Source organism: Oryctolagus cuniculus, chromosome 15 (genome assembly GCF_964237555.1).
Source record: "Oryctolagus cuniculus chromosome 15, mOryCun1.1, whole genome shotgun sequence".
NCBI lineage: Eukaryota > Metazoa > Chordata > Mammalia > Lagomorpha > Leporidae > Oryctolagus > Oryctolagus cuniculus.
The window spans coordinates 27,583,905-27,601,133 of NC_091446.1; the positions used below are offsets into that span (position 1 = coordinate 27,583,905).

Below are 17,229 nucleotides of genomic sequence, written 5' to 3' on the forward strand. Positions count from 1 at the left end.
ATCAGAAATAATGATCCTGGCCGGCGCCGCGGCTCACTAGGCTAATCCTCTGCCTAGCGGCGCCGGCACACCGGGTTCTAGTCCCGGTCGGGGCGCCGGATTCTGTCCCGGTTGCCCCTCTTCCAGGCCAGCCCTCTGCTGTGGCCAGGGAGTGCAGTGGAGGATGGCCCAAGTGCTTGGGCCCTGCACCCCATGAGAGACCAGGAAAAGCACCTGGCCCCTGGCTCCTGCCATCGGATCAGTGCGGTGCGCCGGCTGCAGTGCGCCGGCCACGGCGGCCATTGGAGGGTGAACCAACGGCAAAGGAAGACCTTTCTCTCTGTCTCTCTCTCTCACTGTCCACTCTGCCTGTAAAAAAAAAAAAAAAAAAAAAAAAAAGAAATAATGATCCTACCATTCTGTTAAAAGTCTTAAGGTTTCTAGGTTTCTATACTTCCCTTTCTTCCTACTGTCGACCAAACTCCCCTCTGTAAAAGTTAGGGAAGGGCTCCATCCACGCCATCAGGTTTTTTTTTTTGTTTGTTTGTTTGTTTTTTTTTTTTTGACAGGCAGAGTGGACAGTGAGAGAGAGAGACAGAGAGAAAGGTCTTCCTTTGCTATTGGTTCACCCTCCAATGGCCACCGCGCTGGAGTGCTGTGGCCGGCACACCGTGCTGATCCGAAGGCAGGAGCCAGGTGCTTCTCCTGGTCTCCCATGCGGGTGCAGGGCCCAAGCACTTGGGCCATCCTCCACTGCACTCCCTGGCCACAGCAGAGAGCTGGCCTGGAAGAGGGGCAACTGGAGCAGAATCCGGCGCCCCCATGCCATCAGTCTTACGATTTTATTCTATTTCCTGACTAGAAAACAGCCTGGAACTTGGATCAGCAGGCAGTGTCATCCTGGTCCATGCTGTTCTAGGCTCAGGCAGCTCAGGGGTAGGATGGGGAAAGTGAATAGGTAGAACCTGCCAGAGAGTACCCACCTTCTTTCTGGGAGGACTGTGTAAAACGCACACCCCGGGGGTTGACATAATCCATGTCATGGACAGAGGCAGAGTCAGAGTGGTCAGCAGTGGAGGCACACTCCTCTAACACTTCAGGAATGGATTCCACGGATGCTGACTGGGCCTTTTCCACATGGGCCCGTTCCTGCTGTGTCTAGTGGCAGGGAGATACAGGAATAAGGATGAGGCAACAGCAAGCTAGAACTCACTCCCTGGAAGTACCTGTTCTTTAAACTATCTCTAATGTTCTGCAGGTATAGGACCAGCTCAGTGGTTTATGAATCAGTGCAAGATAGCCCATAGCAGGAGTACGATGAAGGACTCAGAAAAATCTGCAGAGGCATCACTGACTTACAGTCACTAGAATCCCAGAGGTGAAAGAGTTCTCACAGGCTTAAGATTCAGATCATTACCTTCCAGAAAAAGCCAGCCAGCTCCCAACTCCCTCCCTTTCACCAAGTACTACCTGTATGCATCACTTAATAAATCCTAGGAACTATCCTCACAGTGAGTCATGCTGTGAGTTTTCTAGGCAGCGCAGCTAATTCTGGGAGATAGGGAAGATCATTCCCTTTCCCCCAATCTTCCTTTGAGCCAAGGCCTGGATAAAGGATCAAGCCAGTTCCCACAGTGGAAGACTGCAGAGGGATCTTTAGAAATGAAAGCCATACCTGGAGGTCAGGCTGTTCAAGGACCCCTAGCTCACTGCTCCCAGGCTCTGCAGCTGTGCTGTACCCTGGGGAGCCAGGTTGTTCCAGGTCAGTGAGGTCTTCCTTGGAGGTGGTCTGAGAGGAAAACTCAAGGCCACTATCTGTAGAGGGGCTGACCACTGCTGAGGCAGCTTCTGAACTCACAGAGGAGACAGGAGTGGGCACATCAATGAAGGGCATACCACCTGCCAAGAAAAATAGGTGAAGGAGAAGACAGCTTATGCCAAGGAACCTTCCATGGTATGAGGGGCTCTCTTTCCCAGGCTGCATGTTCATCTTTGAATATACTAATTTCTAAAGTAGTCATAGTCCTTTTGAAAGAATAACCTTAAATCACTGCAGAGTTGCTAAATGGTTACAAGTTGATTTGATCTGGCGTTTCCCTTTTTGCTCTCAGCAGAAAGACCAAAGGCCCTCAGTTGGTCTCTCACTTCAAAATCCCCAAAGAGAAGGGAGCTTTTCTTTTAGCTACCCTAATCTGAAGAAGCTGCTCAGGACACTAAGGCACTCACCAGTGAGGTTAGAGGATAAGGTGGTTCCATTGGGAGTGGGTAGCTCTGAACTTGGCATGACTTTGGTCATATGGCGCGGGGGCCGGGGGGATCTCTTCTGTTTCTTCCATTTGGATGAATCACTCATGCCTCCTGCTCTCATTTTCAGCTGAAAATATCATATCTCATTAGCACTCATACTAAGACTCTATCCATAAAATTCTTCCTTCATTTATGGTCTCTAGATATTAGTCTATACCCCATATTTGTGCTAAAGAAGAATCTAGACCATCAGATCACATTTCTAGTCCTCTAACCTGGCTTCCACATTTGCCACTGTACAGGTCGGTGTGGAGCCTCCAAGTAGAATGTTATATTCTGCTTCTTGGCTGGTCATTGAAAGGGCCAGCTTCAAACTTATTCTGTTTCCCTGGGTCCTGCAGTTATATTACGTAGGCAATCCTGAGTTCTGTAGACAATGCATGACCCTCTTGCAGAAAGGGTAAGGGCAGGGCCTCCTCTCCTGAGTCCTCAGAGCCACAGGCTAGGGACTCCTAGAATCTCCTCAACCACCTTGCAGAGTAGCTTCCTACTCCTCCTTCTCATCCATCTACGACAGCCTATCCCTTCCCATCCAGACTCACAGCTTTCTTATTGCTGTGTGGATTGGGCCTACAGCATCAACATATCCCTTTCCTTATTCTCTGGAATTCTTGCATTCAATTGGTCAAGGGGTCATTCTTTGGAGTTAAGAAAGGAGTGATGGCATTTAATTTGTGGAGTTAAGGGTGTATGCCCATACCACGTTGCTGCTCTGCTCTTCACTGCTCCCAATTTTGGCATCTCAGTGGGACCTCCTGACCTTCTCACTGTTGGTATTTCTATATATAATTTTAGTCAGATGGTAAGGCTGCTGATTCCTTGGACCCCTGCTCTATTCTACTCCCCTCTTCTGCCATATTTCTATTCCTTTTAGAGCTTCCTTCCAGTCCCAAGAGATAATCTCTATTACATGTTGACCATGCTAAGATCAACATTTTCTTATGCAATTCCCCTACCCTAAATTCACATATACTTTAGGTCAATTTTGTTTTACTAGCCCTGAGGCTTACTCAGTTGAGGGTTTGAACTCAATCCATTTGCAGAGTTATTCTTAACTATTCCTAGATTGATAAGACCATTCCCAGGTTGGGCAACAGCAATTCTCTTTCAGGAACCATTGGAATGACTCTAAAGACAGTAGAAGCACTTTTTCTCCCTGACTCTGTCTGAAGGCTGAATATATCCTTATTATCTTTGGCCTATTCCATTCCTTCTACTATTTGGGGATAGGCTTCCTATCTCAAGTTCCCCGATGGTTAACCTTTGATTTCTTTCTTAGAAACCACACAAGTATTCCCTCTTATCTACAGCTCCTTTTAATAAAGGAGAAAGGCCAAGTGTTGAGCTCTTCTCCTAACTCTCAGTAACACAGTAATAGCCTCATATCTGATTTATACTTCTTGTCCCTTCATCTCCAAAATGCCTGTAGTCATATACCTAGAATCAAGCTTAAGTGTGCTGAGCACTGTGGCTAATCAGGAACCAGAACGAAGTTCTCTCTAGGAGTCACTGGAGCTTAGCTGGACCAAGTTCATGATAAACTACAACCTGGGAAAAGAGTCAGCTAAACATGCAGAAGGGAAAGAGGCCCAAGAGATCAACAAGAAAAATTAAGGACCACCTGGCTTTACTGGTATTGCCACTGAGCTCCAGAAGAACACTAAATTTTACAAGACAGCCTTTCTCTCCAGGAGGCTACTTCATTTCAGTAGACCTACTTTCACTGAAAAGCCAGTCAGTCACCGAGATTCCCTCCCCTAATCAGATAAATCTTTCCTATTTCCCTCTTTATGCTCTGCTAAGCAGGCTCCAAACAGGTCACTTGAATCAGTGTTCTTAGCATCCTGGCTAGAGCAGGTGCTGAGAGGCTGCCAGTTCTCACAAATGCCTCAGCCCTTAAAAAATGTAGCTATGCTCTTTCCTAGGGTCCTAAGGTGCAGATGGGCAGCAGGTATTTATGGGACCCTACACCTCCTTAACTTACAATAACATAAACTTTACTTAAAAAAAAAAAAAGAAAAAAAAGAGCAGATCCGAGGTTAATAGTCACAGCAACATGCTAAGTAGGCACTGAACAGAGCTGCACTTGTGACTATGCAAGCACACAAATGAAAACACAGACAATCCATTAAAAGAAAACACAGGCCTATGGACTACGTAGCTAGTTCATGACACACACTCACAGAGTTACTTTTATCTTTGGTGACCTGGATGTCCACAATCACACCTCTAGCATGCACACTCTTTGTAATGAAGAGCATAAACACCCCATACCTCCCTGTTCTTCCTAAGGCAGGAATTTGGGGGTTACGGTTTTCTCTAGCTTGGTATCCTCTCCTAAGCTCCCCTACATGTTGAGTTTTAAAGGACAGATGGCATCTTTGAAGATCCCAATGTATTCCCAGTGCCCTGGGCTATTCTGGACCCTGGTTCCTTTCCATCAATCTTGAGTTCTAAACCCTGACCTCTTCAGTAGTAACCAAGAAAAAAGACCCAATCTAGATGGGACTATCTCTTTCCTCCAAACCCAGTCCAGGCAAGAAACCAAGTTGAGGACTATACTTAAGCTGTATGCCAGTCTAAGACAGGGGGAAGAAAGAAGAGGGAAAGGTCTTACTTGGATATCCCTCATAGTTTCCCTAGAAATGGTGGCTCTTAAGCCTCACCACAAGGTGACAGCAGGACCCAGGCTCTCTTGGCCACTACATGATGTTCAACGATTTTCTTCTCTTGCTTCTAGGCAACCAGATGCCCAGGAGAATTCCCAACACTGCAAAGCTACAAACACATGCAACTCTTCAAAGCCAAGCTGTGTTACTAGGGAAGGGTAAGTTGTGCTCTACATGATGGAAATGGGACCCAGGTGTTACATATACAAAATAAACACTTAAAAGAAATTAAAAAAGGGGGTGGGGAGGAGAGGGAGAGAGACCTTGAGGTTCTTAAAGAGTAGTACCCTCTCTAACTGGTTCAGGGCTTTGGTCTGCTCCCCACTATTTAGCTCCAGTTTGTTGAGGAGACATGGAGAAATCTGTGAAAGACAGGCAAATGTACGATTTAAACAGAGTGAAATAAACTCAGACACACGCTAACAGGGCAGAGGGCAGGAATGGGGGTGAATGGCAGGGGAGAAGGGAAGGTCAGGTGCATGCACCGAACAGCCAAGGGTCATCTCCATGGGTAGAACCTCTTAGAGAAGATCACTGGGATCTTCAAAGAGGCCTCTGAGGTCCAGGGCTTCAGTTCAAGACAGAAAGAGGCCATTCTTCTGACCAATATTCTTCTCCAGGCAGTTTGAGAACCCTTTGATCTGGAGTTAGGCTTGATCTATCTCTTCAACAGAGACTAGAACAAGCATGAGTCCAGCCTAACCCAGCAGAGGGTAGGATTTGGGGTACAGCCTCTTTAGGCTTCCAAACTGCTGACAAGGCTGAGCCCTGAGACAGCAGGACTTTCATCTTTTTCACCATATATTTTTAGCCCAGTTGATAGGTCTCAGCCAGTTTCCACGAAGGACTATCTCACCAACTTATGTGCTGGGTGAACTAACATAGGCCAGAAAGGGAGAGATTGGGGAAGGAGAGTAATCTAAGAGAGAATACATTTCTCATTAAAATAGAGCTATTTCTAGACTCCAGTTAGACCTGCCTAGGCAAAAAAAAAAAAAAAAGTCTTTGCTAAGCAAGGGTATCCCGTATCCCATATCCCTGAAATTGGAAGACTGAAGCTTGGATGGGGACAGCAGGTCATTCTCAGATCATACCTTTTTCATGTTGGTCCCAACATAGTTCTTGGGTTCTTCTTTAAACTGAGGTAACCTATTAAATAGAGAATCCATGGACTGTCATTAGAGATGATGACAAAGTCCCTCTTCATGCCAGCTACAGACCAAGGGTGCTCTAGGTCAACTCATATTCTATCCCTGAGGAAAAGCTAGGAAAATAAGCAGGCTAATTTCACACCTTTTCAGAGCACTATCAAAAAGCCACAGGAATTGGGAACACACAACATGAACAAAAGAATGTAGTTTCAGGGTAAGGTGACTAAATGCCCTTGGACAAAGTTCCTTTCATGAAATCTCAAACTGACTCCTTGCTGTGTTCACTTGGCAAGCACTGCTGGAAGCCAAGAGATGGGGAGAGAGCAGTCTGTAACAACCCAGGAGACTGAGCACAGGGCAAGAAGTAAAGGATGGGTTGAAGTTTTGAAACCAGTAAATTTGAGCCTGAGGAGTAAGAAACTCTTTGCAGCAGGGTCCTAGGCCTGTCTAATGAGATAATAAGGATTATTTTCTATAGAGCTAGGAGAAAAAAAGAAATCCTAGGGGGTGTTTTAAAGCCATTGCCTCAGCTCTTCTGCAAGTGTGTCTACAGAAAGGAGGTATAAGGAGCAGGCAGCTGGGCCTAGTGTGAAAAGGTCTCCTAGGCTGTGGCCTTACTTAGGGTAACCAATCATTTTGGTTTGCCTAGGACTGAAGGATTTGCTAAGATGTGGAACTTTTAGTGCTAAAATAAAAAAAAGTCCCAAGCAAACCATGATTGTTAGTCACCCTAGCCTTGACCTTCTCCCACAGAAATCAGGTGGCATTCTGGAAGCTCAGCAACCTGTTCCAGGCTCTCCTGAGTTAATAAAGTCTCTGGGTTCCCTTTCTCAGCTGCTACCTGCACAGAAACAGATACAAGTTTGGGAAGCAGAATGAGATCTGTTGGCCTAGATTAAATAACCTTCTGCCTCCCCTGGAGGCCAAGCTAGCTCCCTCTTCCTTCTCCCTTGCTTGGTAACCCTGCGCCCAGAGAACTATCCCCATCCATAATCCCAGTGGCCTCTCATGTGGCTGTAGGGTTGGCCAGGTCCCTGAAGTGGCTGTGTAGAAGCAGGCAGACTCAAGAGGCCTGGGCAGCCGGGCTGAAGCAAACAGCAGCAGGTTTACCTTGTGAAGAGCAGCTGCACCATGTCTACGAGAGTGTGCTCTGCGGATTTTCTCAATAACTCTGCACAGGCAAAAACAAATAACACAGGTGTCATTACTTGCCGTGCTATTATCAGGAGGCTTCTCAGAGCAGACTCCCCTCCAAACCTTGTTTACCAAGGATTATGCCAACCTTATTAAAACCAGCTCCAGCTCAGCCTGGCAGCCATAAGTTCACTGGTCCACTAGGTGGCATTACTGAGTCAGGAAAATGGGCAGGATACATATGTTCTTTAGGGTTGTAGGCAGGTGTCAATCCCAAGGGAGGGGGATTCAGTGCTTGGGCTAAGTCAATCTGGGATCCATCCCAACTCCTGCCATGACATAACGGGCTGAGGTCTCTATTCTAGCTTCACAACAATCAAGTACAGAGATTGCTAGACCCCTGTGGTTCCACGATGTGAAGTTCTGAGTTTTCTACTTCTCGAAGGCTTAGAGACAGCATCCCATCTTCATTTTTGGACACTGGCTCCCAGAGTAGTGAAAAGTTCAATATTCAAGTACTTACCACTGAGCCTCATTTCAAAACAGATCCGGAAGCAAGACTGCATAATTTCACACACAGATTCATTGGTTAGGTGGGCACCTACTGGGGTTAGCAACAGAGTCCGTAGAACCTACCAGGAAGAAAGCAGAGACACTGTGATAAACAAGGCAAGCTGAGTGAAGAGAGGTTTACCTGAGGGGAGAAGTGTGGCTGTTTCTCTCTAGTCTCTCAGGAAAGTACTTGGGGCTGAGAAAAGGAGATTAGCAAGAATGCTGACTTCAGTTTGGTCTTGAGAACTTGTTTTGGGAACCATTTTTTCACTCTGTACAACTCTGCCATAGTTCAGAACTCTCTCCAGTCCCAGCCCACAAGCCCAACAGATGACAACACATACTCTGCCTGAGGAACAGGTGTATTAAGGACTTCTGGTATTTTATATTGACTCACAGCTTTTAATCATTTTCTTTAGAAAAAGCTTTCATTTTAGGCTTTTGAGCTGCTTGTTTGGAAACAAAGAAGCTTCCTAAGCCCCAGTGGAGTCAAAACACAGCTTCATGGTGCCAGCAGGCAGCTCGGGAAAGTAGAGCCAGCAGCATCAGCCCTTGACCATTACCTTAATTGCTCTTCCCCTACTGCTTACCTGAAGGATTTTCATCAGGACAACTTCATCGCTGGCAGGATCTGTGCCCACAAAACGGGCATGGGTAACAGCATCTGCCATGTTCTCCATTCCCTCTGCCGTGCCCTCATGAATAGGATCTGCTCCAGAGAAAAAGGACAGATGGATGTCGTGGAGAGCAGAGAAAAGGCAAAACAGCCTATCTAGGGACTGCTATGAGAGATTTTGGTTTTCCCCTCTCCTTAAGCTCCTTGAAAATTTTTACTCATAGATGGCTTTATTTTTAAAAAAGATTTATTTATTTATTATTTGAAAGGCAGAGTTACAGAAAGGCAGAAGTAGAGACAGAGAGAGAGGTCTGCAACCGCTGGTCACTCCCCAAATGGCCTCAACATCTGGATGTCACATTACAGCAGATCAGAGACCTGTTTGGCTTCATTCATATAAAAAATAATATGACACTGAGCAAGAATCCTGTTACCAGCTTGACTAAGCATTAGGAGAGGAAAATGTGAGAAATTAACAGGACTGGACTGGACTAGAGGGAGACTGGGGTGGGGAGCAGTGGCAGTTTCAACTGTAAGAGGAAAGATGCTGGAGGCTGGAGGTTGGACAGCCAGCACTTTTTTTTTTTTTTTTTTTTTTTTTAAGGCAGCGTTACAGAGAGGCAGAGGCAGGGAGAGAGGGAGAAGAGAGGGAGAAGAAAGAGAGAGAGAGAGAGAGAAAGAAAGAAAGTGTCTTCCATCTGCTGGTTCATTCCCCAAATGGCTGCAACAGCCAGAGCTGTGCTGCTCCAAAGCCAGGAGCCAGGAGCTTCTTCTGGGTCTCCTACGCGGGTGCAGGAGCCCAGGGACTTGGGCCATCTTCTATTGCTTTCCCAGGCCATAGCAGAGAGCTGGATAGGAAGTGGAGCAGCTGGGACTCTGGCCCCCATATGGAATGTTGGCATTGCAGGGAGTGGCTTTACCCAACAGCCACAGTATGCCACAAGCAGCATCTTTGCTAAAGTAACATAAATGTTGCCAAAGAGGGGTCACTCCATTCCCATTCATGTGTTAAAACAGCCTCAAGAAGTAGCTCAAGAAGGTGGCTCCATCAAGGCCTACAAGGGTCCCGAAGAGCTGCAAGAATTGCTGGCTTCTGTCCTAGGTCTGCTTAAATGGCCCCTCCCCATGGCTGTTGGGTCCTGAAAGGGGAGCACTGGCAGTGGGGAAAGGCAGGCCTGTGATAAAAACTTTGAGTGAGATAAAGTTGGCATGGGGTATCAAAGGCACACCTTCCTAGTTTTAAGTGGTGGGAGTTAGAAGATATTCTTGCCGTTTTCTCTTTCTGGGCATCTAAAATTAATTAAATTGCTGAGCCTAATGCTCTGGGGATGGTAGAGAAACTGAGCATTTTCTCTTATAACCATGAGCCAGAAGACTCATTTTTGTCTGTCTTTAGTTTCTGACACTTTCTCAAACACTCTTTCCCCTACAGCACCAGAAGTGACTACTTTAGAGAGCAGGTAGAAGGCAGGCAGTTTCGTGATAAACAGACGCGGTGACTCAGCTTCTCCTGTCATCCCAATTCTCCTGTTCCTCCCAACAGCACAGAAAGTCATACACATTCAAGGCCCTGGCCCAGGTCCTCTCTCACAGCCCTGCCTGACAGACCTTATTCAGGCTTTCAGGGCCCACAGGAGACCCAGGCTCTTCTCAGGGCAGTGTGGCGTTTCAGAGCTCAAGGAACGGCAGTCTAGGTCTCATCACACAAGGCTCTTTAGGGGTCCATTTCTTCTGCTCTTTCAGTAGTCTCTCTTGTTAAGGTGGTTTAAACATTAGTGATCTCTTATATAGTTCTTATTCCCTGAGCCTAAATGAAGTAGCAAAGTTAATTTTCTACAAAAAGTAGGTACGAATGATGGGTCTTTAGAATCATGGGCAGAGCTTGCCAGCAAGCTGGGCAATCAGTGGCACAAATACTCATCTGGCAGCTGTGTGGAGCTGAACAAAAGGCTGGTCCTTGGGGTAAGACCTAAAATAACCCCAAAGCCTTGGGTCACAAGGTTGAGGTGAGAGGTGGTTTCTTCTAGAAGGGCAGCCTCAGCAAAGGATTATTTGGCTTGGGCTCATTGAGCAGACCTTGTCTTCTCCCAGACCCCTTCCTCAGAATGTCCTTTTCTGGCCACTGTGGAGCCAACTTCAGGGAAATTTGCCAATCCTATCTCCTTTGCTCTTTGGCTTTCAGACACTCCTTCCTGTTCCTTTTCTCACGCCTGCTGCAATCACCACCTCCAGCATTCTCCTTTCCCACCACAGGAAACTCCAATGACCAGCTGGCCTGAGGTCTCCAATGACCAGCCTGTCTGCCAACTCCAGGAAGGGGAGAGAATAACACCAAGACCACAGAGGGGAAAAGTACAGAGGGACAGCTGCTGGATGCTGAGAAAAGAGATAACCTGCAGATGGTGCTCAGGGCAAGGCCGGAAGTAGCAGGGCCTGATTTTCTTTAGGAAAAGTATGAAGCTAGGACGAAGGTGTCTGGAAAGTCTGATGAACCTATTCAAGACCTGGACGGCACCACATTCGTGCTCAGGGTCCTGAATGCTTCAGGGGAGCAAATATAGATTTCTAGAAAAGATAAAGGTTCTCTTGCCCTGAAAACCATCTTCTTTTCTTGCTAGCTATGTCCTGAGCCTCTTCTTTTCCTATCTCCCTACTTTAGAAACAAAGACATGGCCTGTTTTCTATGTTCCTCATCTTTGTACATGGGCTGGCAAAAGAGGGAAAGGAATTCAGGATCCTAAGTAACAAGACCAACTAAATAAGGAATCCAAAAGAGACACCATAAACAAGTTCAGAGATAAACTATAAACTGGGTGAAATATTTGCCTACATCAGGGACAAATAGGTAATGGGTTAGTATCCTTATCAAAGAGCTCCTACAAATTGATAAGAAAAACAAACAAAAATTCAATTTGAAAAACAGGCAAAGGAGAGGAAATTCAAATTTTCAGCCTCATGGAAATAAAAACAACAAAATACCAATTTTACCCACCAATTTGGTACAATTAAAAAAAGTAATTATATACAGTGCTGATAGATTTGGAAACTCTCAAGCACTGATGGGGGAAATGTAAATGCTGTCATCTTCTGGAAAAGCAACCTGGCAGTATCTATGAAAACGTAACATGCACATGGCATCCAGAAATTTCAACTTCAGAAATGCATCAAACAAAAGTAAATTAATAAGGACATATTCTTAAACTTTTTTATTTATAAAAAGGGAACAAACTTCACGTATTTTATATATACAGTTTTAAGAGCAAATGATACTTTCCACCCTACCCCCCCATCCTCTCCCTCCTTTTCCTGTTTTTCTTTTAATTTTTACAATGACATTCTTTCAATTTTCTTTTCAGTCACAAGCTTAACCATCATAAATAAGGACATATTAACAAGGATGCTTAGTTCAGCGTTATTTATAATGCCTCCAAAAGGGAAATAATTATACTAATATTATTAAATATAAGAGAATGATTGAATTATAACTATATTTCACTATGGAAATTATACAGCTATACAGCTAATAAAAAGAAAAGTCATACCAGGGGCTTGGGGAGAGGGAAATGGTGAACTATTGCTTAAGATCAGAGTGTCTATTTGGAATGAAGAATAAGTTGGAAATAGATGGTGGTGATGGTTGCGTAACATCGTGAGTGTAATGCCACTGAACTGCAGACTTAAATTTATCAAAATGCAAAATTTTATATAGATTTCAATACAATAAAAAATAAGTCAGATGGATAATCATATCATACACATCCAAGTTAATACTATTAAGTGAAAAAGAAAAAAACTATAGGCCTCAAATATGGTTCTTTTTAAAAAGATGTACTTTATATGAGTACTTCAAAAAGCTCATTGAGAAGATGGCATTGTGGTATCGAGGGTTAAGCTGCTGCTTGTGATGCCAGCATCCCATATTAGAGGGCCAGTTGGAGTCTCAGCTACTCTGCTTCTGATCCAGTTTCCTGCTAATGCACTGTGGAAGGCAGTAGATGATGGATCAAGTACTTGGGCCCCTGTCACCCACGTGGAAGACTCAGATGGAGTTTCTGGCCCCTGGCTTCTGCCTGGCCCAGCCCTGGCTATTGCGGGTATTCAGAGAATGAACCAGTGGATGGAAGATCTTTCTGTCTCCCTCTCCCATGGTTACTCTGCCTTTCGAATTAATAATAATAATATTAAAAAGTCTGTTTTTAGAAAAAGTTAATTGAGGGGGCCAGCATTGTGGCATAGTGGGTAAAGCCACCACTTGTGATGCTGGCATCCTATATGCCAGCTGCTCCACTTCTGATCCAGCTCCCTGCTAATGACCTAGGAAAGCCGTAGATGATGGTCCAACTACCCAGGCCCCTGCCACCCATGTAAGAGACCCGGAAGAAGCTCCTGGCTCCTGGCTTCAGCCTGCCCCAGCACTGGCTGTTGCAACCATCTGGGGAGTGAACCAGCAGATGGAAGATCGCTTGATCTCTGTCTCTCTGTCTCTCTCTCTCTCTGTAACTTTGAGTTTCATAATAAATACATAAATTTTAAACATAAAAGAAAAAGTTCATTGAAATTGAATCAAGATTTTTTTTCATAATATAAATTTTTCATACTTTTGAAGACTCTTCAAAATGCAAGGATTTCAAAATTTTTTTTAAACCCAAACTTTTTAAATTCTATTTTACACAAATGATTTGAAGTACCTTTATATTTATATACATGCATAGGAAGCATTCAAACCAGGCTGTTAATACTATTTACCCAAGGAAGGGGGAGGAGTACTGTGAAAGGGAAGACAATTAACTCTTTTAAGATACCTCTTTATTGTCTGTATTCCAATCACAAGCAAGCATTATATTTGAAAAACCAACTTTAAAAATAAACCAAATCAAATCTCCAGGGGCACTATACCCTAAGTTCCCACCAAAACAGAGGAACCCGAGTTCCAGGGAAACCTCTTTTCCCTTCCTCCTCACCTTGTGCAACCTGAATCAATCAGCATAATGAGAAACTAGTAACAATCCCATTTCTCTTGTACAGGAAAGAGACAGCTGGGGAAAATTTTTTAGTATCATCAGCTCATTGCCTAAGGCTTCAGTACCCCAGCAGAAGCAGGAAATGAAATGCTGTGTTCATCCAATAAAGCCTGCACTCTTACCTATAAGTGCATAGGACAGAAACTTGTTGACAGAGGTAAGCGCCAGTCCAGTGATAGGGCCAGTGGTATCTTCAGAGCGAATCACTTCCAGAAAAGGACGAAGAAATACATTGGGCTCAATCTCTGAGAGTTCTGTAAGAAAACAAACAGAAATGAAGTGATACCATCTAACAAAAAGGTAACCTCTGGTTAAAGCTCCTCCCTCCCTGTGCCATGAGGTCTTCCTTGTTGAATGAATGTTCCTCCCCCTGTATTACCATAAATGAAATTACAGACACTATACTATTTCATCAATACAGTTTTCAGTTCGGCGGAAGATGGGCCATTTGGTCCAGTGGTTAAGATATGCACGTCTCATATATTTATATCTGGGTTTGATACCAGCTCAGACTCCTGATTCCAGTTTCCTGCTAATGCAGACCCTGGGAGACAGCAGTTATGGCTCAAATAATTAGGTTCCTGTCACCCCTGTGGTAGACCTGGATTGAGTTCCTGGCTCTAGGCTTTGGCTGGGCCTCGTTCTGGCTGTTGCTGGCATTTGGGGTAAGAACTAGCAGGTTGGAGTGCTCTATCTACCTATCTATCTGTATGTAAAAAGTAGTTTTTAAAGGTGTAGTTCTAAAAGATGAAGGTTTTCGGGGCTAACGTGGTATACTGGGTAAAGTCACCACCCTCCATGCTGGCATCCCATGTGGGCACCAATTCATGTCCCAGTCGCTCCCTGCTAATGGCCTGGGAAAATGACAGAGGATAGCCCAAGTGCTTAAGGCTCCTTTACCCACACGGGAGACCCAGATGGAGCTCCTGGCTTCAGTGGGACCCAGCCCTGAACCTTGTGGCCATCTGAGGGGTAGACCAGCAGATGGAAGATCGATCTCTCCCTTTCTCTCTCTCTGTAACTATTTCAAATAAATAAACAAATCTAAAAAAAATCTCTTTTAAAAAGCACATGGTTATCTGTTACAAAGTCAATAATTAAATGGTTAAAAATCATAAATTTTATTTTTATCAAAATTTTAAAATATGAACAGTAATCCTTTAATATTATCAAATATCGTGAATCAATTTTCTATATCTACTTCCTCAACCTTTCCAATGATCCACAGGTAAATCTCATCTTGGGTACAGCCAATGTGGCCAAAGAAATCCCAGGACGGGTTCCTGTCTTATATCCTTTGTTGTCATGGTCAAGGTCATTTCATTTCACATAGAGAAAGATTATACAACATCCCAGGAGACTGAGGGGCAATCTTGAGGTTTAATAGTCCCTTGCCAAAAAATAAGCCTAATAAGAACAAAAGCCTCAACAGTCCTTTAGTCATGGAGGCAGTCTGTAATCTTGGAAGGTGTGGGGAATCCCACAGGATTCCCAAAAGAGTTATGGAGCACCGCTAACCCAAAAAGAAAGAGAAAAAGCAAAACCAAAATGGAGTTACTTAAGCTAAGGCCACTAAGCACCAGGAACTACCCAGACCATCTGTCAGAACAGACACAGGGCCGGCTTCGTGGCTCACTAGGCTAATCCTCAGCCTGCTGTGCTGACACCCCGGGTTCTAGTCCTGGTTAGGGCACCAGATTCTGTCCTGGTTGCTCCTCTTCCAGTCCAGCTCTCTGCTGTGGTCTGGGAGTGCAGTGGAGGATGGCCCAGGTCTTTGGGCCCTGCACCCACATGGGAGACCAGGAGGAAGCACCTGGCTCCTGGCTTTGGATCATCACAGCGGCCGTTTGGGGAGTGAACCAATGGAAGGAAGACCTTTCTCTCTGTCTCTCTCTCTTTCTCACTGTCTAACTCTACCTGTCACAAAAAAAAAAAAAAAGAAGAAGAAGAAGAAGAAGAAGAAGAAGAAGAAGAAGAAGAAGAAGAAGAAGAAGAAGAAGAAGAAAGAAGAAGAAAGAAGAAGAAGAAGAAGAAGAAGAAGAAGAAGAAGAAGAAGAAGAAGAAGAAGAAGAAGAAGAAGAAGAAGAAGAAGAAGAAGAAGAAGAAGAAGAAGAAGAAGAAGAAGAAGAAGAAGAAGAAGAAGAAGAAGAAGAAGAAGAAGGAAGAAGAAGAAGAAGAAGAAGAAGAAGAAGAAGAAGAAGAAGAAGAAGAAGAAGAAGAAGAAGAAGAAGAAGAAGAAGAAGAAGAAGAAGAAGAAGAAGAAGAAGAAGAAGAAGAAGAAGAAGAAGAAGAAGAAGAAGAAGAAGAAGAAGAAGAAGAAGAAGAAGAAGAAGAAGAAGAAGAAGAAGAAGAAGAAGAAGAAGAAGAAGAAGAAGAAGAAGAAGAAGAAGAAGAAGAAGAAGAAGAAGAAGAAGAAGAAGAAGAAGAAGAAGAAGAAGAAGAAGAAGAAGAAGAAGAAGAAGAAGAAGAAGAAGAAGAAGAAGAAGAAGAAGAAGAAGAAGAAGAAGAAGAAGAAGAAGAAGAAGAAGAAGAAGAAGAAGAAGAAGAAGAAGAAGAAGAAGAAGAAGAAGAAGAAGAAGAAGAAGAAGAAGAAGAAGAAGAAGAAGAAGAAGAAGAAGAAGAAGAAGAAGAAGAAGAAGAGAACTGATTAGGACTGAGGGACATTACATCATAAGAAGAAGCTGGCTACTGCATTACTTCACCCACACTACTGTACCATGATTGGCCACACCCAGGAGACCCCTAAAACATCATTGGTCACACCCAAACACCAACACCTGGTTGGTGACACCCAAAAAGATGAGCTTGTGATTGGTGACACACCAGGGCACATTCACCGCCCACCTACCCCGGAGAGGGGATAAACAGGCAAGCCTCCCAACTGCTCTTCATCCCCTTGGGGACCATGGCTCAGTCTTCACTGACTGAAGCTCTGCTCGCCACACTGCTGGAGCCAGCCTCGCCTGGACATCCCAGCTGCTCCAGAGCTGACATTGGAGCCGGACTGGACCTCTCATCAGCTGACCTACTGCCCAGAGTGCCAGTCATCCCACGACTCCTGCCCGTAAGTGACTATTCTGAGATCCGTTTCTCTGAGTGGTAGGAGACTTTTGGACTCTGGACTTTGACTTCTGTGACCTGTGACACAAACCCTGAGAATACAGCATTCATATTACATCCTTAGCCATGAGTGTTTAGACTGGTTATGCTTTATATGTGTCATATTTACTAGTATTGCTGGATATTTCTGGAAGTTGCCTTACTCCTAGATGTCTGTTACGATCTGTGGTCGTAATATATTGAGTGGTATTGACCTTTAGATGTGTGCACTGAATATATATATATATATAGAGAGAGAGAGAGAGAGAGAGAGTGGTATTGAATATTGAATAATAAATTATATAAATAATAAATTATAATATATAACAATGAATTATAATAAATAAATAATAAATTATATTGAAAAAACTATCACGATTCAGTGTGATTCTTCCCTGTGCTCCGACACATCACATTAGCCTTGTCAAGTTGCGTGACGACAGAGGGTCCTTACCATTTTGTTTACATTTCCATACCTAGAATAAGCAGAGAGCTAACTGCCATAAGATACAACTAAAAATATTTATTTTACAAATGAGAAAAGCAGGCCGGCGCCGCGGCTCAACAGGTTAATCCTCCGCCTTGCGGCACCGGCACACCGGGTTCTAGTCCCGGTTGGGGCGCCGGATTCTGTCCCGGTTGCCCCTCTTCCAGGCCAGCTCTCTGCTGTGGCCCAAGAGTGCAGTGGAGGATGGCCCAAG

General features: G+C 44.5%; 1 protein-coding gene and 1 long non-coding RNA gene across 14 annotated transcripts in view; one reads left to right on the forward strand and one right to left on the reverse strand.

The window, feature by feature from the left end:
- LOC138845315 (uncharacterized) overlaps positions 1-17,229 on the forward strand; it is a 59,111-nt gene that overhangs the window by 19,209 nt on the left and 22,673 nt on the right. Inside the window, exons 2-3 of one of the 2 annotated variants that reach the window (XR_011382303.1) lie at positions 5,027-5,113; positions 14,658-14,796. This is a non-coding gene — a long non-coding RNA (uncharacterized lncRNA). Of the gene's footprint in view, positions 1-5,026; positions 5,114-14,657; positions 14,797-17,229 lie in introns of those variants that run through there. The other variant, XR_011382302.1, reaches the window with a different exon arrangement.
- GBF1 (golgi brefeldin A resistant guanine nucleotide exchange factor 1) overlaps positions 1-17,229 on the reverse strand; it is a 152,920-nt gene that overhangs the window by 18,959 nt on the left and 116,732 nt on the right. For 6 of the 12 annotated variants that reach the window (XM_008270406.4, XM_008270405.4, XM_070057319.1 and 3 more), the window contains 8 exons: positions 13,552-13,683; positions 8,383-8,501; positions 7,764-7,872; positions 7,217-7,277; positions 6,050-6,104; positions 2,206-2,353; positions 1,655-1,878; positions 963-1,137 (listed from right to left, as the gene is read on the reverse strand). In XM_008270406.4, the coding sequence (XP_008268628.2) occupies positions 963-1,137; positions 1,655-1,878; positions 2,206-2,353; positions 6,050-6,104; positions 7,217-7,277; positions 7,764-7,872; positions 8,383-8,501; positions 13,552-13,683 (1,023 nt within the window). Of the gene's footprint in view, positions 1-962; positions 1,138-1,654; positions 1,879-2,205; positions 2,354-5,218; positions 5,318-6,049; positions 6,105-7,216; positions 7,278-7,763; positions 7,873-8,382; positions 8,502-13,551; positions 13,684-17,229 lie in introns of all 12 variants that reach the window. The other 6 variants (XM_008270403.4, XM_008270402.4, XM_070057315.1 and 3 more) reach the window with 2 other exon arrangements.